The sequence below is a fragment of the Malaclemys terrapin genome, chromosome 2, assembly GCF_027887155.1.
Source record: "Malaclemys terrapin pileata isolate rMalTer1 chromosome 2, rMalTer1.hap1, whole genome shotgun sequence".
NCBI lineage: Eukaryota > Metazoa > Chordata > Testudines > Emydidae > Malaclemys > Malaclemys terrapin.
The window spans coordinates 132724033-132750294 of NC_071506.1; the positions used below are offsets into that span (position 1 = coordinate 132724033).

Sequence of the window (26262 nt, forward strand, 5' to 3'; positions counted from 1 at the left end):
GGATCACTTGATCATTACCTGTTCTGTTCATTCCCTCTGGGGCACCTGGCATTGGCCACTGTTGGAAGCCAGGATACTGGGCTGGATGGATCTTTGGTCTGACCCCGTAGGGCTGTTCTTATTGATGTCAGCAGGAGTTGGGTACCCGCAAAGCTCTGGGCTTCAGGCCCTGTGGGGACATAGGGGGGCCCTAGTTGCCTGAGTCACTTTTGCCAATGGGATGCGAGCTGCTGGGGCCTGCGCAAGCTCCCGCTGCCCGGCTCCAGAAAGCCCCTGTGCCTGGGATCCACCCGAGGGACCGCGGGCGTCCCAGTCGGGCGGCAGGGCCGGGGCTGCGCCGCCAGGTGGCGCCGCTGGGCCGGCTCGCCCATGCCGCTCCAATTGTCTCATTAGCCGAGCGGCCAGCCCCTGCCCATGGGGCGGGAGGAGGCTGCTAGCGCCGGGCCGCCCCTGCAAAGGACACCGCGGAGCGGGCCGTCTGCTCGCCGGGCCGAGAGCGGCTGGGCTGGAAGCCCGCGGGCGGGGGCTGCTTGCTCCGCTCCGCACCGGGTCGGGGAGTCCAGGGAGAAGCGGCGTCTCTGCCCCGAGGTAAGTGCCCGGGGCTGCTGTCGGGGTGCAGGGAGAGCCCACCGGGGGGGCTGGGATTCCTGGGCTGCTCTGGCTCCTGCCCTAGGGTGCCTGGATGTCTGGATATTAGGGGCTTTGTCTTATATATGCAACTCTATCCCCCCGAAAAAGTCCCCACTTGCTATCTGGTCACTTACCCTGCCCCCCAGCCTGTCCTGTGCTGGGGTTCTGGGGGTGGGGGCACCCGGGGCGGGCAAGGGGCTGCAGGCACACGCTGGCGGGGGGCTCTTGTCCAGCCCTTGGATAAGAGGAGCTGGCAGGGGCTGCAGATGCTCTGGCCTCTCCTTGCAGGTATCCTGGGCCCTGGGAGCCTCCCTGCCCCCCTGCCCAGCCGGCAGCTTCAAGCTTTGCCCGGTCTCTGGACTCTGACCCCTGTCTGCTGCGCTGCAGACTTGGAAAGTGTCTCTCGGGCTTTAGGGCTGTGGGGTAATGACAGGCTGTGCTACAGCGGAGCCAGGACCGGAGCTATTTTGGGATTGTCTAGTAACTAGCTTGTTTCTTCATGTGGGGGGAGGACAGCCACTGAGAGCACCTTGGTTGCAGAAGGCCTGGCACCTCCTCACCCCATTGCCCCCGCTCTCTGACAGGGTGCTCGCATGCCCCCTTGGCCGAGCAAGCTTTGCCCTGGCTCTTTATTCAAAGACAGCCCCACTCTGTGCTGCCCTGGCCTCCTCTTGCCACCCCTCCAGTTGCCCTGCAGGGAGCTAATCCAGCCTGACTGCTGCTGCCAAAGTGTCATGCACCCAGGAGCAATCTCTCCTTCTGCCATGCTGCCCACATGATGTACGAGCCACAGGGCTTCCCCATGCTAATGGAGGTGGCTCTCTCTGCCTATCAGTCAGCACCTTGTGTCTCCCCTGTGCCTCAAGTCATGCTGTGGGCAGCGCTGGCCTTGGGGTATGCGCCAGTCACTGGTGAGCTCGCAGGGGTGACGTAGCGGACGTGTCTGCGGGGCACGGAGGTCAGAGATGTTGGGCGCCAAGAGGGGACCTTTCTTAGTGCTTTGTCCTGTCTGGTTCTGAGTGTCACAAGCAAAGGGGCTGTCTGTGCCCCCATCCAGCCTCTGGGATGGCTGCCTGGGCGCTCATAGGCACACAGGCCCACCCTGCTGTTGGGCGGGATGGGTGGTTTCAGCCCTTCTCTCCCTCCCTGCCACTCCCACCCCCCTCACTTATGGGGGCCTTGCTGGAGTCCAGAGAGGATTGCCAGGCACAGGGCATGTCTGTATCTGGTGTGTGTGTTTGGCGGGGAGGCGCTTCCTACTGGCGCTGCAAAGCCAAGCACAGGAAATTCTTCCCAGCGGTTTCTCAAGCCCCTCTTTGTGCGCCTGGGATTTTTAAGATGTTTCCCTGACGGTTATGGAAGAGGTGTCAGGGCCAGCCGGCCACCAGCCCTGCTTCCTCCCTCTCTGCCAAGCTGCATGTGAACCTAATCTCCCCGGGGAGGGGGCCTGCGTGTGGTGAAGGCTTGCAGGGGTCAAGAGCGCTCGGGGTTGTGTCTGACCGAGGACCGGCTCCAGGGTTTTGGCCGCTCCAAGCAGCCAAAAACAAACAAACAAAAACCCCGCGATCGCAATCTGTGGCGGCAATTCGGCGGAAGGTCCTTCGCTCCGAGCGGGAGTGAGGAACCGTCCGCCGAATTGCCGCCGAATAGCTGGATGTGCCGCCCCTCTCCAGAGCAGCCGCCCAAGCACCTGCTTGCCAGACTGGTGCCTGGAACCGGCCCTGATCTGACCTATTGACTCCAGCCGCTCAGACGAGGGGGAGCGGAGCATCGGGTCATCCCCGGGGCTGCGCAGTGAGGCTGCCCCCGCGGGATGGGAGCAGTGCCAGGTGGATTGGCCCTTTGGGTTCTAGAGGGGACAGGGGCCTTCCTTCCTCCCTCAGTCGGAAGAGGATGCACAAAGTGGGCTGGGACACGAGCAGCACCACATGGGCTAACTCAGCCTCCCCCTCGTGATGCTGCCCAGATCCGACTCTTCGTGTGTTCTTTGGGGTGACCCCACCAGCTGCTTCGCTGAGAGCCCTGGGTTGTTGTGCTGTCCCGCCAAGACAGTCTCTCCCCACCCCGACCACTGCAGCCTGCCTTGAGTGGGGGTGGGGGCCGGTGTTGGCACATGGAGGTGTCAGCCCAGCATCCTCTCCGGGGCGGACTCAGGGAGCTGAAAAGCTTCTACTGAACCACAGGAACAAATGACTCAAACCTGTGGCTGCAAACTTCCTGCGTTGTCTTGTCACTGCTTCCTGGCAGTGCAGGGGGTGGGAGGGCCGCCTGGCTCAGGCCTACAGAACTGACCTGCCAAGACCTCTTCTGACCCTCCCTTCCCCCTGATACTGGCAGTTGTTCTGTCTCTGCTCCCACCATCTCCCTTCTGCTCAAGTTTCAGAGATTTTCTGCCATTGCACTATTACCATCTGCCTCTTGCCAGTCCCGTGGTCCTCTCCTCTCCAACACACGCTCTTGACCAGCTCTCCCCACCCCCAATCCTCACCGCCTTGCCCACAGCACCATTCTTGCTATCCATTCTGCCACCTCTCTGAGCCATCTTCCATAGGCCCTGGTCCTACAGCCTGGCACTGCTCTCCCTAGGCCCCCCTGCCCTAGGTTCGCTCCTCTCTGGACCCTGGCTATGCCAACTCCTGTGCCATGTCTAGGTCCCTGTTCCCCGGGGTCCCAGCAGAGTTCTTAGCTGGGTTCCTTCCTGAAGCTGGCTTGGTCCCCTTGGCCTCCTCGTCTGCCCCAAGCCCTGCTGTGCGTGATTTCCCCCCCCCCCCCATCCCCATAGCGTGCTGGCTCACCCCACAGGTGTCGTGTTTACCAGCTGATGGTTCTGCCAGTGCACCCATTTTCTGGATCGCAAAAGGGCCTCGAGATGTGTAGGGGGCAGCCCCAGAATGAGACTAATTTGCCACCTGCAAGGCTGGGTTGATGCTGGCACCATCCGGCCAGTGCCTTCCCCAGTGTGTCTGATCCCTCTGTAGGGTGATGCTAGAGCTTCCCCATCCCTGTTCTCTGTGCCCTTTTCTGCTGGGCTGGGCGGGGCTGGAGCAGGCCCTGTGAGCTAGCAGCCTGGGCCCACAGTGTGTTTCTTCGCAGGGAGCCCCCTCCATCTGTCCCAGCTGCTTGTGGTTAGGAAAAGAAACCATTAGCCTTATTGGCTGGTCTCAGGTCTGCAAGGGGAAGGCAGAGGCTGTTAGCACCAACCTGTGACAGCGAAAGACACTTCTCTGTGTCTCGCAGCTGTCCTCCCCGGAAGTGAAGAGCAGCAGGGCGAATGAACGTAGTGTGCCGATTGCCCTGCAAGAGAGAGCAGCGCTGGGACGAGCCAGGGTGAGGGCCCTGATTACTGCTGGGCAGCCCTTCTAGCTTTGATTTCGGGATTGGAGGAGGGGGCCTGGGCGTCAGGACTCCTGGGTTCTGCTCCTGGCTCTGGGAGGGGCGTGGGATCTAATGCTTGGTGCTGGGAGGGGGTGGGAGTCAGGACTCCTGGTTCCATTTCTACCTCTGGAAGGGGAGTGGGATCTAGTGGCTTAGAGCAGTGGGACTGGAACCAGGACTCCTGGGTTCTATTGCTGGTTCTGCCACTAACCTGCTTTGGGCGAGGCAAAAAAGATCTCTCTCTCAACCCCGGACTCCCCAACAGCCTAAAGTGCTCATGCTGCTGGGTTCAGCTTGTCCCTCGCTGCCCCCCGGATTTCCTCACCCCTCCAGCCTCATTCCATTTTCAGATCCTCCTCCAGGTGCTGCTGCGCTGCCCAGCCTGACGCTGGTGGCGTCGCCATGTCAATGACGGTGAATCTGACCGGCCCGGCCCCCTGGGGCTTCCGAATCATGGGAGGAAGGGACTTCAGGAAGCCCATCACTGTGTCCAAGGTAGGAGCATCCACACGGGTATGTCCTGGGGTTTGTCTGCTTGTGCTGGAGTGTGCTCTAGGCACTTGGGCAGCGGGGCACTGGGAGCCAGGACTCCTGGGTTCTAATATTGACCCTGCCACTGAATCCCTGTATGGCCTTGCACAAGCGCCTTGGATGAGAGGGTGAGTGTTGCCTGTGCTCTGGAGGTGAATAGCTTCTGATGGGCTGGCAAGGGGAGTGGCACTGAGGATTTAGCTAACCCTTCCAAATCCTAGGCTAGACAACCGGGGTTAGCAGCCTAGCGCAGGCGTGTTAAACTGGCCGAGTTCAAACTAGGCTCCACCCAGAATGTGCTGTGCCCAGTTAAACCCATGTCAAGGCACATTGCCTTGTCCAGGTTCGGCTAACGAGTAGCGAACACCTTCTAAAGCCTCACCTGGGAGTGGCCTGAGGGTGTGTCTGGGGTCTCAGCAAAGGGATCTTGGCTGGTGGCGGGCAGAGAGGGTGGCAGCCAGGCCCCCAGCTGGACACGGCTTTGCGTTCAGGAAGTAGCTGCTGGAACGGGAGCCTGGAAGCCAGGGGGATGCCCGGAGTTATGGCTCTCCCTGCTAAGTGGCATGTGCTGGGCTAGCTGCAGTGGTTCAAGGAGCCCCAGGTGGAGAGCAGCCAGTCCAGGGGGGGGGGGGTAAAGAAGCCGCAGAGAGTGGGAGGCTGTCCCCCGGCAGGGATGCTGCAGGTGCCTTCCTGTGGGGATCTGAAAGGGAAGAGCCCAGGCACTGGGTCCAGCTCCCCGTTGGTGTGGGGTCTGGCAGGCTTGATCCTGGGGTGAGCTCCCTGTGGATTTCCCCATGGCTCCCTAGTAGAATCTGGCTGGCTCTCATGCATCTTTCTGCTGGCATGCTGTCCTCTCCATCCCCCCATGCCGCAGCCGCTCGCTCTCCCATCGGCGAAGGGCAGGGGCTGCAGAGGAAGCCAGCTGCCCGCTGAGTGGGCGTGGTGCCAAGGGACCTGGGAGCAGATCCTGTTTCCCGTCCTTGAGGAATCCTGCTCTGTGGGAACAGGCTAGAAGTCCCTGTGGTGCACGTGTGCGGAGAAAAACAACGGGCCCTAACGTCACCCCCGGCCAAGAGGAGTTTCTCTCTGTTGTTGTTCTGGCCTTGGCCTTGGTGTCCACTGTAAACCTGGCCTCTATCAGGAGAGATCAGGACTGGGAGGTGGGGCCTTCTGCCTCCAAGTCACCAGCTGGGACCCGTGAGCAGGCTGGCTGTGACCGAGAGCCCTTCCCGCCTTAGCAGTGAGGCCAAGGACTAGCTGGACCATGGAGATTCAACACCCTCCCCCAGCTTTAGGGGTGGTCCCTCTGAATCAGGGTTTGAGGCACATTGGCAAGACAGAACTCATCCTGTGCTGTACTGTGGATTTTCAGAAGCTTTTACGCCCTGCGGCTGTCGCTCTGGCATCTTTCCCCAGCACTAGAGTCATGTCACTTTATTGTAGGTAGCGCCGGTAGCGAGGCCTACAGTTAAGGTTGCTGGACATTTCCTATTCTAAGGCCCTGTTTTCCAAAGCCAAACTTTAAGCCTTTGGCCTGATACCTTCTATGCCAACTGGGTGTCTCAGGCTGAACTTTTTGGAAAGTTTCAGCTAAAATGGTTTAGCCGTTTCTGAGAATGGAATTTGCCTCATTTGTTGCAGAGGTTGGCAGGTGTGTAGTGAATGAGGCAGGAGGCTGCAGGAAGAGAGAGGATGGTCTCATAGGTAAGGTGGTTGAATGCAGTCCTGGAGAACTAGATTCTATCCCTGCCTCTGCCACAGAGTTTCTGTGTGATGCTGGGAAAGTCACTTAAACTGGACATTTGTTTGACAGATGGTCATTAATTGTGTGTTCCTCATTTTCTGGGTGTCCAACTTGAGACCAGATAAGCAGAAGTGCTGAGCGCTCCCAGCTTTGCCTGAAGTGAGTTGGGAGCTGGGCTGTGAGCATACAACATGCTATGTGTTGCTAAGTATGCTGAAAAATCAGGCTCCAGGTGTCTCAAATGGACACCCAAAATTAGCTGACAATTTTGGCTTTAATCTTTGTGCCTAGTTTTCACACCTATAAGATTGGGGGGGGGGGGGGAGGTAATACCATCCCTCGCCTCCTGGGCTCTGTGAATTTGTTAATTCATGTTCGCAAAGAATGAAGACTGCAATGAGAGCACTGTAGAAGAAGCCCACAGGGAAATGAATAATTCTGTATTCAGAGCAGGATAGTCATGCATGGGACTGCACAGTGTTGGAGGAGGATAAAAGGAAATACTGCCCAGCTTCGCTGAGCACTGGCCAGAGAGTAAGGCATGTAGTGTTGGGGGTGGGAGAGGGGTGCCTGGGGAGTCTCACCCGCAGGGCTAACGGGTAGCCACTCAAAAACTCAACAGTGTCCTCTGCCCCAGGTCTACTCCCTACACTGTGGCCCCATTTTGACAGCCGCTTCCCAAAGGCAGCAGGGTATTTGGATGCTATCTGGTTTCCAGGTCAGGGATGGTTTCCCCTCCCCCAGGTCTAGGTACGATGTCTGGGAACCTCCTGTCTGGGGACGAAAGCTCTAGGCCCCTGAGTGGAATGTAGGGCTCCTCTGAGCCAGCCGGGGCCAGGGGCAGGTAGAGAAATCGCTGCTGACTCGCAGGGTTTGGCCATCCCTTTGGGCTCCTCCTCACTGCAGAGTTACTCTGTGTGACCGCTAGTGTGTTCTGGCCAACCATGGGCAGGGCCGGAGGCTGGGCTGGAAGAGGTCCCACCGAGAAGCCAAGCTGGGGGAAAATCTGGAAGCTGGTGGCATGGCGGTAGGTGATGGTAAATGCAAGCCCAAGGCAGGGCTAAGCTTGGGCCAGTGTGTGTCATCTGTTCAGAGCAGGTTGGGAAGGCCCCCCTGCTTATCTCCCCCTCCCCTCTTGCTGTTGCTTGGGCAAGGGTGGCAGTGTCTCCTGTGCCATGGTATGCTGGAGGTGGCTGGCAGGCCTCTATCCCTGGCATTGTGTCTCCCCCAGGGCGGTTTTTCTCTGCAGTAATGCCTGGGTGTTCTCCTGCTTCCCCCGCCCCCTTGCTGCGCAGGTGATGGAGCATGGGAAGGCAGCTGCAGGGGACCTCCGACCTGGTGACATCATCGTCTCCATCAATGGCGACAGCACGGCCGACATGCTCAATGTGGAGGCGCAGAACAAGATCAAGCAGAGCTCCGGCCGGCTCCAGCTTCAAGTGGACAGGTGAGATCCGCCTGCCCGCGTCCGCACTGTACTGCTTCCTGTTCCTCAGAGGGCAGGGATCTACTCGGGGGTCTGGCTTCGCTATTTCCCCCCCAGTCCCCTGGTGCTGGGGAGTGGTGCAGCGTCCAGGTGGGGCGTCGGGGCGGTCTATGGTGTCATGGAGAAGAGTGCGGAGGAATCTGGAGTCGTGCAAGTTCAAACTAGCAATCACTCCAGCAGGATCAGTCCGAGCTCTTTTCGTCACAGCAGCAAGGCCTAAGGGGTGGAGCTGGGAGTCATGACTCCTGGGTTTTCTTCCCAGCTCTGCCACTGATTCACTGGCTAGCCTTGGGCAAGTTACTGGCCCCCTCTGTGCCTCAGTTTCTCCTGCTGTGCAGGGTGGGGTAGTGATCCCTCCACCTCTCCCGGAGGGCTGGGGGTTAGTTAATACAATACGCCATTACCAGGGCTCAGCCCTGTACTGCTCCTGCCTATACCTCCTGCATGGACAGATTGTGGAGCCAGGGGTGAGGGTTCTTCCCCCCTGCTCCTCAGTGGTGGAAGCACACCAGCCTGGGCAAAGGTTGAGTGGAGTTCAGGGCTCCAGCTCCCTCTATTTACATGGAGCAGCAGAAGTGTACAAGAGAGAGCCGAGGCCTGTATGGGGGATACAAGGCTGGAATACAGAGGGGTCTTGCCCTGGTCTCTTTGCTACACCCTGGGGATCACTGCTTTGGGGTCCCGTGCCAGGCTTTATGCTGCAGCTCTGAGGGCTGGGGGGCATGCTGGGCACAGAGCTGTGGCTCCTGGGTGGGTGGGGGGCTGTGGCATGTTATGGGGTGGGCATGCTGTGCTCTGGGTGGCTCTGAGGCTGGGTGAGGGGATCAGCTGTGCTGTGCTTCTGAGGCAGGGGCATGCTGGGCACAGAGCTGTGGCTCGGGCGGCATGCAGGGCAGGGCTGGGGTTCTGTAGGGTGGGACTGTGCCAGGCACAGCATGTCTGTTCCTCCCTGCTTCGGGAGACGCCATCTCTGCTGTTGGCCTCAGGGGGCTTTTAGGATGCTTCTGGAAACCAGCATGCTGAGCGCACGACGGAGCAGGCAGCTTTGGCAGCTACCGCCCTGCAGCCCAGGTCTGACTGGTTCCAGCAAGCCTCTGGGAGGGGCAGGTCAGGGGTGTCCTGTGACAGCCCCTTGCAGCATGGGGCAGGCCCCAGTCAGCGGAAGCTGGAGCTGGACACGCCCCCCCCCCCCCCGGATGGCCAGGCTGCAGGAGAGGGACCCTGCGTGGCAGGCCTGTCAATCCGGTTGCCCCCGGGGCTGGCTCTCCATGACCCTCCCCGATTCACCTGCTTGGCCCAGATGAGCTGGCTGCAGCGGCTGCATTGATGCTTATGGTCTAAGCCAGACCCAGAGGAAGGGAGGCCAGGAGCTGTCTTTCCCCTGAAGCTGGGCAGCTGGGCCCTGCCCCAGTGGGGAGGTGGAAAGTTTCTTTGCGCTGTCTCCTGATGACTCTGACTGTCTAGATAGAACGTGAAACGTCTTTGCGGGGGGGGGGGGGGGAGGCGGTGTGATGGGTGCATCCTAAAAATACCTCGCTGCTGACCCGGGCGCGGCCACATGCCAGCCTGACTCACGGCTTCCTCTGGCCCTCCCCCGCCATCTGCGGCGCTCGCAAGGGATTGTTTGGCAAGGGAATCTGCCTGGCCGGCTGCCCCAGGGGTTGCATTGTAGGGTGAGGACGTGCCTGGGAGCGTCAGGCAAACTCTTAGGCTGAGCCCCCGCCTGGCCCTGGTCAGCCGCTTCTGCAGCAGGTCGCATCGCCTGGACGCTTGCTCGCATTCCCTGTCAGCAGTTGCAGCTCAAATGCGTGTGCGCACCAGCTTCCGTGCAGTCATGCTTGCACAGGCATGTGCAGCCTAGTTTCACCATTGCTGGTGCACGAGCTCCTGGGGAGCTGCCTGCCCAAGAGACCCCTTCCCACACGCATGAAGCCCCTTTCTCTGGCCAGCCCATCTCTCCTGGCTGCCTCTCTGCTCGGTGCTGCGTCCTTTCCAGCTGACTGGGACGTGCAGCGGGTTCCTGACGGAGGGTGGGAAACCCTCATGGTATCTTGGAAGTGGCCCAAGACCCACAAACCCAGCCGGAGCGGCTCAGGAGGCTGCATTCCTCTCATTCCGGGCCCTTTGGCTCATCTCCTTCCCTTCCCCGCCTGCCCTAAGAGCCAGCCCGCTGTCCCTGTGCTCCCGCTGGGTCCCCAGGGTGGGGAGCCATGCCTCTCCATCCCCAGGCTGCTGGCCCTTCCCCTCATCTGCTCTGGCTCTTCACGCCTTGGCCACCGCTGTACTGCAGCCCTAGAGCACAGGGAAGAGCAACGCCCCACCTGAGCAGCCGCCCCCAGCTTATACACCCTCGCCCCGGGAGCTGGCTCTGTCCCTCTGTGAAAGCCCTTTTGCTGCCACTGGGCGTGTCTGCCTGTGTGTGAGAGGCAAGCAGACACCCGCAGTCTGCTCTGTGTCCTGCTGGCTGGGGCTAACCCCGTGTGGCCCCTTTCCCCGGGTGGAGTGCTGGTCCCTATATTCTGATCCCTTTGGGGCTGGGCCCAGGCTTCAGAACTCCCAGCGCCCTGCCCCTCTGCTCATGGGCGTATGGGATGTGGGAGGATGACTCCTCTCATCTCCCACCGTCATGTTGCATTCCTACAGTCCCATTTGTACCCCTCCATTTAACTGCCCTTAATGAATTCCAGCTCCTGGCTACATCAAAGCCCCCAGCGGGTTCCTGATGAGAGGGGGAGAGAATATGAAGCAGCCCTGTATTCCCCTCTGCCTGGCCTCTGGGGCTGGCACTGCGTCCAGCACATCTGGGCTGGGACCAGGAGCAGGAGTGGAAGAAGTCCTCTTAACCCTTTGTCCTTTTAACTGTGGCCCTCTAGGTCCCTGGATAGGGAGCGTGCTGGGTGGAGCGAGGCCTCTGGGGTGAGCCGAGTTCTTCCTCGCTGACGGGGAGACTGTTCTGGTAGCACCTTGAGGCCCCCACTGAAATCAGGGCCCCGTTGCTCCGGGTGCTGTACGTAAATAGCTCACTGGGGAACGGGCTGTTTCCTACCAGCCAAATAAACAAGATGATGGGTTATTAATGTTACCCCGTTGGACAGATGAGGACTGAAGGGCTAGGGGCCTTGCCCAAGGGTACAGAGTCTGTGGTGGAGCAGGGAGTAAACCTTGGGTCTCCTGTGTCCCAGGCCTGTGCCCCCAGCTTATCCTTCTTCTGCTTTCCCATGGGGAGGGTAGTTGGTGCAGTCTGTCAGACACAGTATACCAAGGAACGTGGCCTCAGGGCAGGGCACGAGCGGGGGTAACTAGCCAGCTGCCTTCTCTGGTCCCGGGTGTCATCCCAAGGCGCCAAAGGTGGAATGGGGGTCAGCCAGGCCAATCTCACACTCTCTCTACATCTCCTCCCTCTTTCCACTGCACTCAGGTCCCAGTTGTTCTCTCCCGGACAGACCAACGGTGAGAGCTCCCCAGAGATGTTGGCCATGCGGTTCCAGGTGAGACCCCCTCCCATCCCCAAGTCACCACCAGGTCCTTCCCCAGACCCTGGGGAGAGTGGAAACATCCAGCTCTACCTGGCAGCGGGAGCTCCATGTCTTGGCCCCAAGTCCTGCCCATAGCGGGGAGGGTGCTGTGCCTGTTAATGGCCCTGGGCCTAGATTTCAGGGCATGGCTGCCTTTGCCCATCCCAAGGCCTCTCCCCACACAAGGGTCCTTCCTGCTCAACCCCAAAGGAGGGGGAGTGACAGGAAGCCAAGCCATCCTGATTGGTGAGTGGGGTGGCTCCATCCCCCTGCCCGCTTGGCTGACAGTATCTTTCCCCAGGATGTCGTACGAACCAGGGATGACAGCCAGGGCTCGGTGAGGTCCTCCTACTCCAGCCCGGCGTCCCTTAGCCCCCGGCCTGGCAGCCCCTTCTCATCCTCGTCACCCGGGTACCGGCCCGGCAGCCCCTATAGCCCCCAGAGGCCCAGCCTGCCCTCCGAGGGCAGAGGGGAGATGGTGGCGTGCAGCCGCAGGTAAGGCCCAGAACCAGGGAGAGGTAGAGGCTCATGGCTGGAGCAACGAGCACTGGCAGTTAGAGGCGGGGTGGGCGTGCCACGTGTCTGGCTTTGAATGGCACAGGTGTGGGGGGGCTGGCAGGGTGGAGGCGATGGGGTACAGCTGACCCTTTTTTGTGATTTTTCCCCCCCCCCTCCGTGAATGGGTTTCCCATGGACTTTTTTCCCCCTTTCAGCTTCCAGTCTCTGGCCAGTTCTCCCAGTGTCTTTGAGGATCGCTCCCCCTCACCGCACGGGCATCAGCGTCCAGGCAGCAGACAGGTGAGCAGGAGGGCGCTGGGGTAACAGCATCCCAGGTGCACAGTGTTCTGTGTTGGAGGGATCCCCCCGCCGTCGAGCTGGGGTGTGACGCTGCAGGGGGCAGGTCTTGGCTTCGTACCCTGGGGACCTGGCATTGTGCTGGGGCGGAGGTGTGTCTGTGTGGGAGTGTCTGAGTTATGTTGTCTCTTTCCCCTGCCTGGGCCGCTGCAGGAAGCCTCGTGAGGCCCTGTGTGGGGCCAATGACCCAAGCTCCTCCAATTCCCCCGCAGGGTTTGGGATGCTTCGTTTCTGAACGCAGGGGGAGCAGGGTGCCAGGGGCCCAGCTGGCAATTCCTGTCGCTGGCTGTCCCTTTTTTGTCAGATGGGATAACTGGACATTCTCACCGTAGCAAAGTCCAGTCCGTCTTCATAGTCCTACTGAGCTCTTGGCCCCAACGATACCTTGTGGCAGCGAGTTCCGCAGGCAAACCACCCATTTTGCAGCAATCTGAAACATGCTGCCATTGGGTGTTGCTGATTTGGGGTGTCGCTACTGCCTTCCCTGTCCTACTCATTGGTGTGGTCTGTCCATCTGCACCAGTGCCTGTCTCTGAACCCCCCTCTCCTGGGATATTTTTCCTTGGGGCGTTTGTCCCTTCCCCTCCCGGTGCTGACTCTGGGTCTGGGTCCAGGTGTATTTGTAGGATTGGGGAAGAGCTCCATTGTGGCAACAGGAGGGGATTTTACTGCGGAGGGGATTGGGGTGTTCACATCAGCCCTTTGGCGCTCTGACTGCTCCTCTCTTGGTCCATCCAGCTTTGCCCGCCTGCTCCATCCAGTCTCCATGTTCCTGTCCTGCCCCAGAGGGACTCTCCTGGCGGAGCAAGGGCTTTGGCCACCATGTTGCCCCACCTCAGCTGCCCCCTTGAGGCCGTGCGCTGGGCCCTGTTACTAAGGCAGCCGGATCCCACCTCTGTCCCCACAGGCAGCAGTGCACCTGGCTGGGGATGTTTGCCTGTTTCTACCTGGCGTCTCCGAGGCAACGGCTCAGGGCTGGGGAGGCAAAACCAGTTTGGGGAGATGCTGCTGCTTTCCCGTGGGCATGCAAGGCAGGGGCGTTGGCAGGGGAGGCTGCCTCCACAAAGACACGTGCTGGGTCCTGGGAGCCTCTGCTCTTCCCTGGAGGAGCTGCTTGCTCCATTGCCTCTGGGGGGGGGGGGGCTGTTCAGTCTCTGTTCAAAGCCCTCCCTCGTTGCTGAGTACTGCCTGCCCCAGTGCCCCCTCCCCAGTCCTGGGTGTGTTCTCTGTGCTGATAGCCAGGCCACACTGGCACCACAGCTGCAGGTCCAGGGAGTTCAGGGCTGGGGAGCTGCAGCCCAGTACCTGAGCCATGAGCCCTTGGCAGAGCCTGGATCCAAGGGGCTGCATCCCCCTGCTGCCCTGGGGCAGTGGGCTCCGTTCCCTGCTCCTCACCACTGGGCTCCCTGTACAGCCTTCCCTATCCCAGAGGTGCCTGGGCAGTGTGGCCCAGGCAGGTTGCAGTGCAAGCCTCCAGTTGACTTTCTAGCCAAACCTACACCCGGGGTGAGGTGCTGGGAAGCCTGTGACCCACCAGGGGGTCTGGCTCCTGGACTCTCCCATATCTTACACCCTGTAGCCTCCCCTGTCCCATGGGGGGCCTGTTCTGTGCACTACGGTGGCATAGTGCCCAGAGCCACATCCTAGCATGCCCCACTTTGCGTTGGCCCAGCATTTTCTTGGCTCCCATCCTCTCCAGCGTGTTTCTCCTGGGCCTGGGCGCTGCTGCTGCTTGTTCTTCCTGGCTCCGCTCCGTGGCAGCCGCTGACTCCGGGGGCCCTCTCCCTCCCCTCCTTAGCTTTCTTTATTTTCTCGGGGCTGGGGATATTTTTCAAGCCCAAATTGGGAAGCGTGGTGGCCCCGGAGCATGGCCTGTTCCAGCTGGCAGCGGGCTCGGCCCAGCAGACCATTGGCTTCCCCTGCTGGTTTGTTCTCTCGTTCCTTCCCAGCGTTTATTTGCTTTGGTCTCTGGGCCCTGGTGGGCTCCTCCCTGCCTGGAGGCCACACTAGAGCTGGGGCCCTGCGGGTGAGATCGGAGATGGGGAGACAGGACCCCAGTGTGCGGGAGCTGAGCAGGGATGCTTTCCCTGAGCCACATGGCTCCTTGGCAACTGCTTAGCTCTTCCTAGCAGCAAACAGGGCCCCAGAGGCTAGACCATCCCCCCCAACCTGCCTGTCTCTTGATTCCCAATGATACCCCCCAGCCTCCCGAGGGTCTGTCTTTGGGACGCTCGAGTTAATTGCAGGGCCTGGCGTGTGGCACGTTGATCTGGCCGGACCTTGCTGCATTGTGGGAGCTGGAGTGTTGCTGATGGCAGGATGGATGCTTAAAGTGCAGGCGGAACTGCAAGAAGAGTCTAAGGGATCGATTGGCACCGTAATCTCTATTGGGCCACTCTGGGGCGAGGGAACACGAGGGTTGCAGTGCGCATGGCACAGATACACTGTGGGCTCTGTGCTTGGCTTCTTGCAGAGATCTGAGCCAGCCAGATCCCCTGCCCTGGGGAAGGGGACCAGACCCCTCTACTTTCCTCCTTGGATGGAAGGCTGAGCAGTCGGGCTTTGCTGGCTTGTGGGATGTGCTCTGTCGAGTTTTTCTCCCAGAAACATTTGCTTCCACTTATCCGGGTTTTTGCCTTTCTTGTGGCTCCAGGGACGTTAAACAGGAGCAGATGCCGTTGGAGGAGCATTTCTGGGCTAGCAGCACAGGCTTAAAATAACAGGCTTTGGGGGGGGGGGGGGGGGGAGTGTCTCCTGGATTTGGCTAGAGACGACCCAGAAATAGGCATGCTGGGCAGGGACACAGCACAGAAATAGGCATGCTGGGCAGGGACACAGCACTGGCAGAGAGGGCGCTGGGCAGCACCGTGACAGGGAGGAGAGGGGCATGTCTGCCTGGTGCTGCATAGCTGGCTGGTCCTTGCAGAAAGGAGTCAGGGCTCTGGCAGGGGTGGGGAGCAAGCAGGGAGGGGTGTTGTGCTGGCCCCGTTTCCCTCCAATCCCCATGGAGGGGAGCAGGGTCTGGCTGGCCTTGGAACTGGCACCGGCTTGGTGGGGCGGCTGGGGACCCCTTCTAGGGCCTGCTCCAAGAGGGTGTGACTACCCAGAACGTCCTTTGCTTGCTCTGGGGTGGAATGAGCACGTGCAGCTCACCGCATGGTGCCAGGATGAGCAGAGCCTCTATCTCCCCTGCAAGCTGACGGGGCGTCTGCCTCTTGCAGATCTCTCCATTGCCCACTTCCCCCAGCAAACAGAGCCCTCTCTGCACCGCTCACGCCCCAGCTGGGGGGCCCCCGGAAACCAGCCCTGCATTGCGGGACAGGGAGGGCGTTGCCGTGTGCGTCTCCCCAGCCAGGAGCCGCAGGTCTGAGGGGTCCCCTTTGCTCTGCTGGGAAACACTCCAGCAGCTGGGAGGAGATGTCTGGACTGTGGGTCAGGAGCGTCCTCTAGTGGCCAGAGCATGCCATGCAGCCCTGGGTGAATGTGAAAGGGCCACACTCTTGTATCCTGTGGGATGAAAACGGGATGGAACTGTTGAGTGTCTGCACAAAGCACGCCTGCCCTGCGGCATCCCATTCGCTAGTATCCACAGCTTGACTTGTCCCTTGCTAAGGCATCGGGATGGGCGCCGTGGCCTAGCAAGCAGAGCTCTGGCTTGGGAAGGCTGGGTCCCCAAGTTCTGCGCCAGCCTCGCTCAGGGTCTGGCTCCTCACGCTTCCTCCTTCTCTCTCTTGTGTCTCAGGAGCGAGGCAGCTTGTGCCACCCGAGCAACTCTCCAGTTGCAGCTCTGCCTCTGATCAACCGCACACCATCCCCTCTCGGCCCCTGGGAGATGGGGAGGGCCCCGGGCAGGGCCTCGCCCTCGTACAGCCCCCGCAACAGGTAAGCCTGGCTCACCAGCTGGGGCTTGGGCAGGGAGGGGGGTGTGACCCAGCCCAGAGCGAAGGATGCTGTGGGGAGTCAGTCTGTGACCCACAGGGCTCCAGGGGAAGTGTGACATAAGCCAGGCTGGCAAGAGGACCCGGAGGATGCTGCCATTCGGGGCGAAGGGGCGTTGGCAGAGCGGTGCCAGCCTTGAACTGATTTGGAGAGTGTGGGGGGGGTTGGGTCGAGGTGAATCACCTCAGCGGGGCAGTGAGGGGGCTGGAGACTGAGGCATATTGTGGGATCTGGATCCGGGGAGGGGTCTCTTGGGTCTCAGCTGAGCTGGGAGATTGAGGGAGGGGCTGTGGGGTCAGTTCGGGGGTGCATAGCCTGGGGAGACTGGGTCTGGTTGGGGTTGTGGGGGTCAGGTTGGCATTGAGCCGCATCACCAGAGCCGCTTCCTTAAAGGTGTCCTGTTCCTACCTCGCCCCCCCACCCTTGTTAGTCTAGTCCCACAGCCCTGCCAACGTACCTCTGTCCAGACCCACGGCACCCCCTGCTGCTCTGCTGAGCTCTGCCAAGGTGCTGCGCACGCTGGGCCTGAGGTCTGCCAGCATTGCGGGGGGCAGGGGGTGGTGAGGGGAGCCAAGCCCTGGAGTAGCTGAGAGTGAGGCAAGGCACCTTTGGAGAGAACGGGCCCCTGGCTGAGAGTGGAGCTGTGGGGTTGGGGAACCCCTCTGGTAGGCTGGGAAATCCCTGCTCAGAGATCCCAGGCCCCAGCCTGGTCACCAGGGGTTCCCCTGGCCCAGGGAGCCATGCAAGGGTTAACTCAGCTGATCCAGGTGTGCGTGGGAAGGAGCAGGGCAGGCCTGGGCGTCACCCTGGCCAGGGAGCGTCAGCGCAGAGAGCTGGAGACTGGGCCTACAGAGAGACCGAAGGGGCAGCAGGCTCGCCCCCTTGGCAGGGCCCTGGGGTAGGTATTTGGAGGGGTGTGAATTCCCAGTTCCCACCCACAGGGGGAACTGGCCATGTGTATGGGATGCAGAGTGCTGGCTGGGCTGTGGCCCCCGGGTTTCCTCATGGAGGAAGTGCAGAGGTGTGGGCTAGAAAGGCACCCCCTGAACAACTCAGGTGGGACGGGCTGATGGGCACAGAGTTGTCTGCGCCTGAGGTGAGAAGTTGGTTCTGTCAGCGGAGCTCATCAGCTGGGGTCTCTCCTCCCTTGGGATGGGAGCTGCAGGTACCTCATCCTGGCTGGAATCAAGGGGGGAGGGAGATCCTGCCAGTTCCTCCCTAGCAATGTGGGACTGTGGCCCCAGGGGCCCCTCTGGATAGGGGGTTAGCAGTCACCTCTGGGTCCCCAAGCTGGCACGCTGAGGGGGTTGGATTGTCTGAACACCCTGCCCGTGGCCAGGCTGCTGCTGCCTTGGCACAACGGGGATTCGCTTGGAGCTTCGACAGGTGAGGGGACATTAAATGCCCCTTGTGTTGGGATGGGACGAGCCCCCTGCCCCTTTCTGGAGCACCGAGGCTTCCAGGTGAGTAGCTGCACACAGTGGGTGGTTAGCTGGGCTGATTGGCCGGGATCTTGCTCCCTGCCCCACCTCGTGCTGGGTGCCTGGGGCTGGACATAGCTAGGCGCTCTGTGTTCTTCAGCGGGGCTGCTATACATCAGGGCCTGCTCTCTCCGCAGCCTGGACTCGGAGCTGGCCATGCGGCGCTTGGAGGAGGACTCCGAGGTCTACAAAATGATGCAGGAGAACCGTGAGATCCGGGCCGCTCCGCGGCAATCCAACACCTTTCGCCTGCTCCAGGTGGCTCTGGAGACTGATGGGGGAGGTGAGCAGAGGCTGGAAGGAACTGGAGCAGAGGGGCAGAGAAGGGAGTAGGCAGGAGTCCAGAAAAGGAGAGCAGAGGGGCCAGGGCAAGGGCAGGGGTGTGATAGTCTCCAGAGTATGGGGTTCTGCATGGATGGAAGGGTCGGGGTGGACGGGATTAGTCTTTGGGGTCCAGGGCAGTGTGTGGGGAGGCCTGGGGAGGGTCTGTGGACATGGGAGTGCATCCTTGATCCTAATGTCTCCCTTGCTCTCCTTTTCAGCGGGCACCACAACCCCCTTTCCCAGCAAGTTGTCCCCCAGCACCCACAAGCCAGTCACCAGCTCCGTGGCCGGGGTTCAGAAGCTGCACACATGTGAGAAGTGCGGCACCGGCATCACGTGAGTGTGGCTAATGCGGGGAAGGGAGACGCTGGAGACCCTCAACCTTCCTTCGGGCTGACGGCTCCATTTATCCCAGGATTTCTGGGGGGAGAGCCCAGTCGGGAACTTGCAGCAAGCCCGGGCTATCTTGTCCTTCCAGCCCCCAGTGCTAGCTCCTGCAGGCCAGGCCTCATCTCCGTGCGGCAGGAGAGAGTGTCAGCCTGGTGCTCAAAGTCCAGACTCCTGGGTTCAGTTCCTGGCCAAGGGGAAGCGGTCTAGGTGGGGAGCAGCCTGCCCCTCCCATATTGCTAGGTGGGGGCGCAGAATGGCGTTGGCAGAATACAGAAGGCTGATGCGCTGGTATAGCAATGAGAGCACAGGAACTGGGCGTCTCTCTCCTGGGTTCTATCCCCACCTCTGCCACCGATGCCCTTTGCAAGTCCCGTTTCCCCTCTGTGCCTCAGTTTCCCCATCTGGGAAGGCTTCGCGAATGTCTGCAGCATTGGAGATGGGGATCCATCCTTTTCCGGGCTCTGGAGCAGTTCAGACCCACGGACCCAAGCCCATGTGCCCTTTTGCCCGTCGAAGCGTGGCTAGGCATGGGGCTTGGCTGCATTAACCCCTAGGGACGAGGTGGAGGTGGCCACGTGGTCGCCCTTCTCCGTGCGTCTCTGTGCACATGGAAAGGCTTCTAGGGCTACTCTCCCGCTCGGTTGGTTACTGAAGCAGTGAGAGCTGCTCCGAGCGGCTGGAGCAATGCCATGGTGAGCAGCCTGAGGCTGGAGTTCAGAGGAAGGTGCCCTGGTCTCAGGGATGTCCCCACGGAGCAGGCAGGAACCCGTTGCTTGAATGGCTTGGCCATAGCTTGGGAGAACGGAAGGCGGAGTTGACCCTGTTGGGATTTGAAGGGGTGGCTCTGGGGGCAGTGGTGCTGGGATGCTGTTGACCAGCTCTTCCTCCCAGCTGACTGCATTTACGCTGTCTCCCGCAGGACCCAGGCGGTGAGAATCCAGGAGAGCCGGTACCGCCACCCCTCCTGCTACATCTGTGCCGACTGTGGCCTCAACCTCAAGATGCGAGGCCACTTCTGGGTGGGCGAGGAGCTGTACTGCGAGAAGCACGCCCGCCAGCGCTACCAGGGCCTTGGGGAGGGCGCCGCCGCTGCCACGGCCATCTCCTCCAAGTCCTGAGCTGCACCCGAGAGCATGGGGCCTGGGGCTCCCTGGCTCTGCCTGCGCGTCCCCCCCACCCCGCCCGGGGCTTCTGCCAAGCACAAACGCCACCTCCCATGCTGGGAGTCTCACTGCCGTGTCCTGCTCTCGGCCTCCCTCGATTGGCTGCCAGGCCCTTGCCCCCGCTGCACCCCAGCCCGTCGGCTTCGCTGCTCTTGTTGCCGCCAGCCAATCAAGAGAGACCGATGAGGGAGCCTGCTAGGTATAGGGTAGCTGGTGAGAATGGGATAAAGAGTGGCCTTTGACCTCTAGGTCACCGGTTCAAATCCAGATCCCTCTGCTCAGCCAGTCCCAGCTGGTGGTTGTCCAGCTGCAGAAATGAGCTTGTTTGGTTCTCAGCCTGTTTCTTAAAAGGTGTCTGGTCTAAGGTGCCCAGCTGTGGGAGATGCTTGTCCTATCTTCTTCCTGCTCAGTGGGCAGAGGGTTCAGACTCCAGGGCTGCTGGCCCCGTACCTCTCACCAGGCCACCTCCAGGATACAGAGAGACACTGTAGGATGGCTGTATCGCCTCATTCTCACGATCACTGCCAGGAGCTGTGCGTGCGTCTGTCTGGGTGCAGTGGGGAGGGTGGAGGTGGCGCTCACACACTTAGGTACTGGGGGCATTGCAGGGGGGAATGGGATAGGCACAGCTTTGTACACTGACTTTGTAAAGCTTCTCAAAGGTATTAAACCAGATCTCTATATAAAATATAATATATATATATATACCTGCCCCGCACCCGCCCGCTCCTGTGTCTGGTCTGTGGATGCAGCCAAGAGGGAGGGAGAGCATGCTTTTTCCCCAAGAACAATGGGGCTTAAAGGAATGGGGTGCGTCCCACCCACCCGAGTCAGGATAGAGACAGACAGGTGTGTGGGGGAGAATAGAGAAGGGGTTGATGAGGGAAATACCCATTCCTATCAGAGGGGCACACTCTGGAGGTGGAGGAAATGCACCTTCCCATTAGGGATGTAGGGGGATGCTCTGGGGTCCCTCCTTCCCATGATAGGGATTGTGCAGGGCTTAGTCCCTTTCTGTATTCTGCCAAGCTGGGTGGGGTATGGAAAGGTGGGCACCTCTAGTCCCAGGGGCCAATGCAGACTTGGGAGGCTCCATGGCCAACCTACCAGCTAATTGAGCAGCCCGGTGCAACCTGGGGAGATTTCCAGCAGCAGTGGGGCCTCTCCCTGCCACCAGCTCCGGGGTGCAGGATACAAGGTGGGTGAGGGTGGGCGCCCCAGGCCCACAGGAGCCAGGTTTGCACTGTAGTCCCAGTCCAGGTGGGGTGCTGGCAGCGGCGTCTGGGGCCTGGCTGGGCTTGTTGCTCGGAGGTCAGGGGAAGGCCGCAGCAGCTGGGCTGACGGATCCCTCTGCACAATGCAGTGCCCGTTGTCACCTGCCCCCTTTGAGTGCAGTGTGGGCAGCTGGACACTGGAGGGCAGCAGCTTCCCTTCAGCACATTGCACTGACTTGGGATGGTGCAGCCAGGCCAAAGCCTCCTGGGCGGGTGGGTGGGTGGGTGTATGTGCGTGTTTGTGGGAGAGAAGGCCCTGGCTGCTGGGGCAGCAGTGCATTGTGGGTGGGAGTGGGCCAGATCCTGAGGCAGCGATGCCCTGACCTGGCAGGTCCCCTCGCAGCAGGCAGCTGAGTGCATGTGCAGAGCAGGGAGCTCGTTAGAGCAGCGTTGCCCCACGGAGCTTTACTCTTGCAACATCTGTGGGCTCCTCTGGCAAACGACATGGCTGGGGAATGGGGAGGCAAGCCGGCTGGAGCAGGGCCCCGCTCCCTGCCCAGGTGGTGGTTACCTGATGGGGGGGCCTGCACAGAGATGCAGAACAGCGCTAGCAAGCAGAGCTCAAAGGCTGTCCAGGCCCATGGGGCTGGGTGTGTTCTGACCCTAGGGTCTGCACCAGGCCGGTGGCTGCCAGATGCACAGGAGAGGGAGGCAGGCAGGCCAGCACAGTACCTGTGCTCCAACCCAGCTGCTGGAGGAGAGGCCACGGGTACCAGTGTGCCCATGTCTGGTGTTCCCTGGGGCATTAGTATCCCGCTGTGCCAGGGAAGAAAGGGTCTTGGGCCACCACCCTACAGCTACATGCATATGGCCCTGAATGCTGGCCGCCTGCCTGGCTTGGTACCTGCATGGCACCTGAAGGACCAGCCCTCCCCTTCTCAGTGCACAGAGATCAGACCCTTGCCCAGGTGATCTGAAGGAGCATTGCCCTGTAGGGGGACTCGGGTGCCCAGTCCCGCTCTGCCAGAGAGATGGAAGCAATTGGGCAGTACTCACTCGCCCTGGGGGAGCAGCCCAGCTGTCTGTGTTAGGAACAGCGTCTGCAAACTGCTTCAGGGACGACTGACTTGGAAGCAGCTGAGGAGCCTGAAATCTGCCGGGAGATGGTTGAGCTTGCTTAGCCAGCAGAGACCTTCCTACCCAGACGCTATGCCTGGCATCTCCTCATCCTGCTTCCCAGTGAGTAGTAAGTAGCTCTCTGGGAATGCTAATGTAAGTGGGGAGGGAGGTGCGGGGAGAGGAAGTGGCTTCATGGGACTCTCCTCTGTCACAGCCCAGCCTCTCCACCCCGTGTGGTAGGTGTGTAACATCACTGGGGATGTGATGTTCCTGAGGATGCAGAGGGAATGGGTGGCAAAGCTGAGTTTGAAACTCAGGAGCTCCTGCCACCCCCCTGTTAGGCCTCTTGTCCGTCGCCATAGAGGGAATGTGTATGGGAGCTGGAAACAAGAACCCAGGAGTCTTAGGCCCCTGTCCTGCGCCTGGGCCACGTGGGATGGGGTGATTGTGGCGCAAGTCTGTTGGACGTGCAGCATCCTGCAGTCGCTGCTCTGCCCAGCCTCCCAGCTGCGTCCCGTTTCTCTGGCGCGGGGCGTCTCGGTGGCTGGAATGCCAGTGGGGTGGGGACTGAATTGGAAAGGTGGCGGGGGGTCACCGATCCCCAAGAGGTCAAGTTAGGGGGGGAGAAGGGAGAGAATCCAGCCCTTTAAGAAGCACAAACAAAACACTGTGCCAAAGGCCAGGAGCAGCATTCCTGGCGCCTCCTCGCTTCCTGTTTGAAGCTGCATTCCTGCCATGAAGTCACCGCAGAAAGAGCCTGCTCTGGAATGCAGCCTGTGCACGCTGTGCAGTCAGGGCTGCAAGCGGCAGGCTCCGGGGCAGGGCTCTCTGCCCATGGTGCACCCCGATGTGTGCTCGGGTTCCCCGGGAGCTGCAGGGGACTCCCCTGGCTTAGTCTGAGGCAGAAATTGGCAGCTCTCTCGTTTTCCGTGGGCTGGACTGACTCCAGGGCAAAGAACACCAGGGCACTGGGATTCCTGGGTCTGTTCTGGTGCTGGGAGGGAGTGGGATCTAGTGGTTAGAGGAGGGGGGCTAGGGCCTCCCATCTCTGTGTACTGCCATCACTTTGGGTGGAGAGAAAGCGAGGCCTAGAGGGGTGCGAGCCAGGACTCCTGGGTTCTGTTCCCTGCTCTAACACTCATAGCTTTGGACAGGGTACTTAAGCTCCGTGCCTCAGTTTCCCCACCACTAAAGCTGGGAGGGTGACTGTCCTAACCCACCCCTTGGTGGCAGCCTGATGGAGCTGAGGACTAAGCAGACGGTGTGGAGACATGTTAGTGTTAGATGGCCACACACCAGTCCTTTAACCAAACCCCAGAGCTCTGCTGGGGAGGGGATCTGCAGCCAGTGCAGGTGTGAGATGGATGCTGAAGACTCCTTGATGCTGCTAACAAGGCAGCTCAACTGCTGCACCTGGATAATCCTCACAGGCCTTTCATGGGGCCTCCTGTGGGGCAATGAGCCCCAGGCCCCGCCCGCTGCCCCCTTGTTCTCTGTTGGGAAGTGTTAATGGGAAGTGTCAGTGCTTTATTGCTAGCTGTTAGTGGAGGTCTTTGTTCCCCTGAAGGAGGGCCAGGCGGTCTCTTTATCGGCTCCTCTCCAAGCCCAGGGCTGTGTGACTTTGCACTGAGGTGTGCTGGGGGTGCTATCAGGGATTTGCTGCTTATCTGCAGGGCCTTGTGCATCAGCCAGCTCCCCCTGAGTTTCACTGGGCCCCCTGCTGCCTTGCTGGTTTCAGCAGAGAATCCTGCACATAGATTAGGAGTGCTGGGCGAATGGGAGCCACATGGACAAGGCCTCCAGTCCTGGCCAGGGCACCGCTGCTCCCAGCAGCCAGGCCCAGGACCCCTCTCTCCCTGGGGGAGAGGCCTATCTATCTCTCCTGGGCTTGGAGTGCTGGTGATGGGCAGGTAGCACGTAGGGGATCCAGGCAAGGCCTTTGCACCCCCATCCCTCTACCTGTGTGCCTGTTCACATTTCAGCTCAGCATGCCGCTGGGGGACTTCACTGCCATGGTACCCGCCAAACGATGCCCCAGGGGGAGGAAGGGGATGTCCCAAAGGACTGATGGAAATGCAGCCGGCCCCGCAGTAATGTGACCGTACAGCCCTGGAAAGGCAAAGCACACCTGCACAACGTGCCCTATGGGTGGGTACCAATATGCCCCAGAGATGCACAATGCACCCCATGAAAGGCATTGACCTGGCTGTAGAAAATCCGTGCTGTATGTGTGTGGCTAGAGGGTTGCCAACCCCCCAGGATTGGCCTGGAGTCTCCTGGAACTGATTTTCTGGTGACTATTGAAAGCAATCCCGGAGATTTGAATAGGATATTTAAAGAAAATGACATTGTCATGTTTGGGGGGCGGGGGAATCTCCCAGAATAGCTTCCATCAAAGTTGGCAACCCTAGGTGTGGCCCTTGTGATGCTGGGAATGCATGGCCAGGCTTGTGTTCAGGGGTTGGTACCATATGGCCCTTAAGACCTGTATGACGATCGCTCTGAGCTCCCCACCTGCCATCCGGTTTTGGTGTGGAGTCTGGAGCAGCCATGGCCTGTTAGAACGTGTACCGCAGAGTGGCAGGCAGTGGGCCACGCTCCAGGGTTAGCTGGCTAGGAGAAATGTTGGCTGGGCTCTGCAGAGGTTGCTGGTTCCCCAGCCCCTGGGCGCTCTGGCTGTTGTTACACATGGTCTCCAGCCCCCTCTCCTGCTGCAGGAAGCTGCTCTTTACCCCCTGCTGGATTAGAAATGAGTCTATCACTGTGCCATTGACCCCTGCCTTGATCCCGAAACGCCTCCCGTTTGCTGGCATTGTATTGCAGCACCACCTGTTGTGGCTTTCTTCCTCCAGGGCCCTTCAGCGCATCTGCTGGGACTTCAGAGCTGCGAGCTTCCCCAGAGCCGTGCCCTGCCCGTGCCAGCCAGGACTCCAACGGTGTGCACTTCCCCACAGCAGGGCCTGACCTATAAGGTGCAAACACTTCAGCGCCCATGCAAGCCTTCCAGGCCCTTCCACCACACCAAGGATTCTAGGTGGGAGGATTTTTTTGCTTTTGCTTGAACACAGGTTCTATCACTGAGTTATCTCCGCAGTGGCCTGGCCTGTGGCTGGGTTACTCTGCTCTTTCAGAGAGGCAAGACTTGTCCCTAAAGAACCCCCACCAAACTCAAATAAATCGGGGCGGGAGTGAGGTCTAGGAGTTACAGCATGGAGCCTGCCAGGTTCTGGTCCTGGCGCTGGGTAGGAAGTGGGGTGTAGAGAGGTGGTGGGCATCTTCCTTGCCGGGACGCCTGGGTTCAGTTCCAGCCCGGTGCTGCTGTCTCTCTTTGGTTGCAGTCTGTGAAAGGGGAAGAGGGGCGCTGGCCCTGGTGTGAGGGGTGAATCCGTGGCCAACAGGCACTACGCTAGGTATGTGCGAGGGGCTGGTCCTGGGAACCGGGTAGAAGAGGCCAGCCCTTTGTGTTTGCAGCCCAGCCCTGTCTGCAATCCCATCTGAACTCTGTCCCTTGGGTATACGTGCTCCCCTTGCCCTCGCAGATCCCTGCCTAAGCGCCTGCTGCTGCTGAGGGCTGATTCCGGCTTGTCAGCAGTGGCAGGAGGAGGGGGGCAGGTGAATTCCCGCACGTTTGCCTAAATCCCTTTATCTCCCTTATCTCTGTCTCCCTCCCTGAAGAGGGACTGACGGGAACAGGAGGTACAGGCAGGGCTTCCTTCAGCAGCTGCTCCCACCCCTGCATTCTCTGCAGGCCCCGGGAGGGCCTGGGCCTGGGCCCTGATGCACATGGGGACTTCCCTAGGTGCTGAGGGGCACCGGATACATTCTAGGCCCTTCACGGTTTGTTTCCTTTTCCCCAAAGGGCAAAAAGTGAGGGGGTGGCTGGCCCCTGTCTGGCACCTCTAGCTGGGTCCATGGGTCTGGGTCTTGCTCATGAGTGGCAGGTTGGCGCCTCTCCTGTGCCCCACAAAGTGATGGGCCCATGGGTCCCTGCCTTGCATGCTAAATGGGTGTGTGTGTGGCGGGGGGGAGGCAGCTGATCCCATGCCAACCAACCTTGGAGGGGGAGCCAGTGGTTGGTGGATTCTCTCCTGGGGCCCCAAGTGGGATGCCAGCAGAGCTTCCCTTCTGCTTCCAGCTTCTCTGGCCTGCAAGCAGGCAGGAAGCAACAGCTTGGCTCCCCTCTGCACCACCCAGGGCCTCCCCACCTTGAACCCCACATTCTCTGGCACTCGGTGGCTGAAGGAACCAGCTGCTCCCTCTTGACAGCTTCTTAATGGTGCCTCGATTGCTCCCTTCCTGCTGAGGAGGCACTGCTGGGCTCAGGGCCCCATGGGGGGCAAGAGAAACAAGCCCCCAGAGTGTCTTGTGGGCTCAGGGCATGATACCTTGGCGTCTTCAAGGCTACAGCCTGTGGAGAGGCCACCTGCAGGCCCCCCCTGGACAGCAAGGCCTGGGCCACTGGGCTCCTGACCTAGCCCGAGGGAACTAGAGCCGGG

At 60.4% G+C, this 26262-nt stretch overlaps 1 protein-coding gene and 1 long non-coding RNA gene across 5 annotated transcripts in view; both read left to right on the forward strand.

The window, feature by feature from the left end:
• The first annotated feature begins 438 nt into the window (after positions 1-438).
• PDLIM2 (PDZ and LIM domain 2) lies at positions 439-19471 on the forward strand. 4 transcript variants are annotated; one of them, XM_054019889.1, is made up of 11 exons: positions 439-588; positions 3868-3957; positions 4356-4500; positions 7576-7727; positions 11185-11254; positions 11583-11776; positions 11995-12079; positions 15879-16018; positions 17694-17839; positions 18099-18216; positions 19190-19471. In XM_054019889.1, the coding sequence occupies exons 2-11, from the start codon at positions 3902-3904 to the stop codon at positions 19386-19388; spliced, it is 1305 nt and encodes a 434-aa protein (XP_053875864.1). In that variant the 5' UTR covers positions 439-588; positions 3868-3901; the 3' UTR covers positions 19389-19471. The 4 variants fall into 4 exon arrangements, with proteins under 4 accessions (XP_053875864.1, XP_053875865.1, XP_053875866.1 ...); XM_054019890.1 differs by having other exon boundaries at positions 4368-4500; XM_054019891.1 differs by lacking the exon at positions 3868-3957.
• Positions 19472-22411: 2940 nt separating this feature from the next.
• The window catches only part of LOC128830791 (uncharacterized), an 8570-nt gene continuing 4719 nt past the window's right edge, over positions 22412-26262 (forward strand). The window contains exons 1-2 of the long non-coding RNA XR_008443687.1: positions 22412-23914; positions 24619-24800. This is a non-coding gene — a long non-coding RNA (uncharacterized LOC128830791). The remainder of the gene's footprint in view (positions 23915-24618; positions 24801-26262) is intronic.

Coding starts and splice junctions, on each gene's coding strand:
- PDLIM2 (XM_054019889.1), top strand. CDS start 3,902: ATGAACGTAGTGTGCCGATTGCCCTGCAAGAGAGAGCAGCGCTGGGAC. Junction 3,958..4,355: donor CAGCGCTGGGACGAGCCAGG/GTGAGGGCCCTG, acceptor TTCCATTTTCAG/ATCCTCCTCCAGGTGCTGCT. Junction 16,019..17,693: donor TCGTACAGCCCCCGCAACAG/GTAAGCCTGGCT, acceptor CTCTCTCCGCAG/CCTGGACTCGGAGCTGGCCA.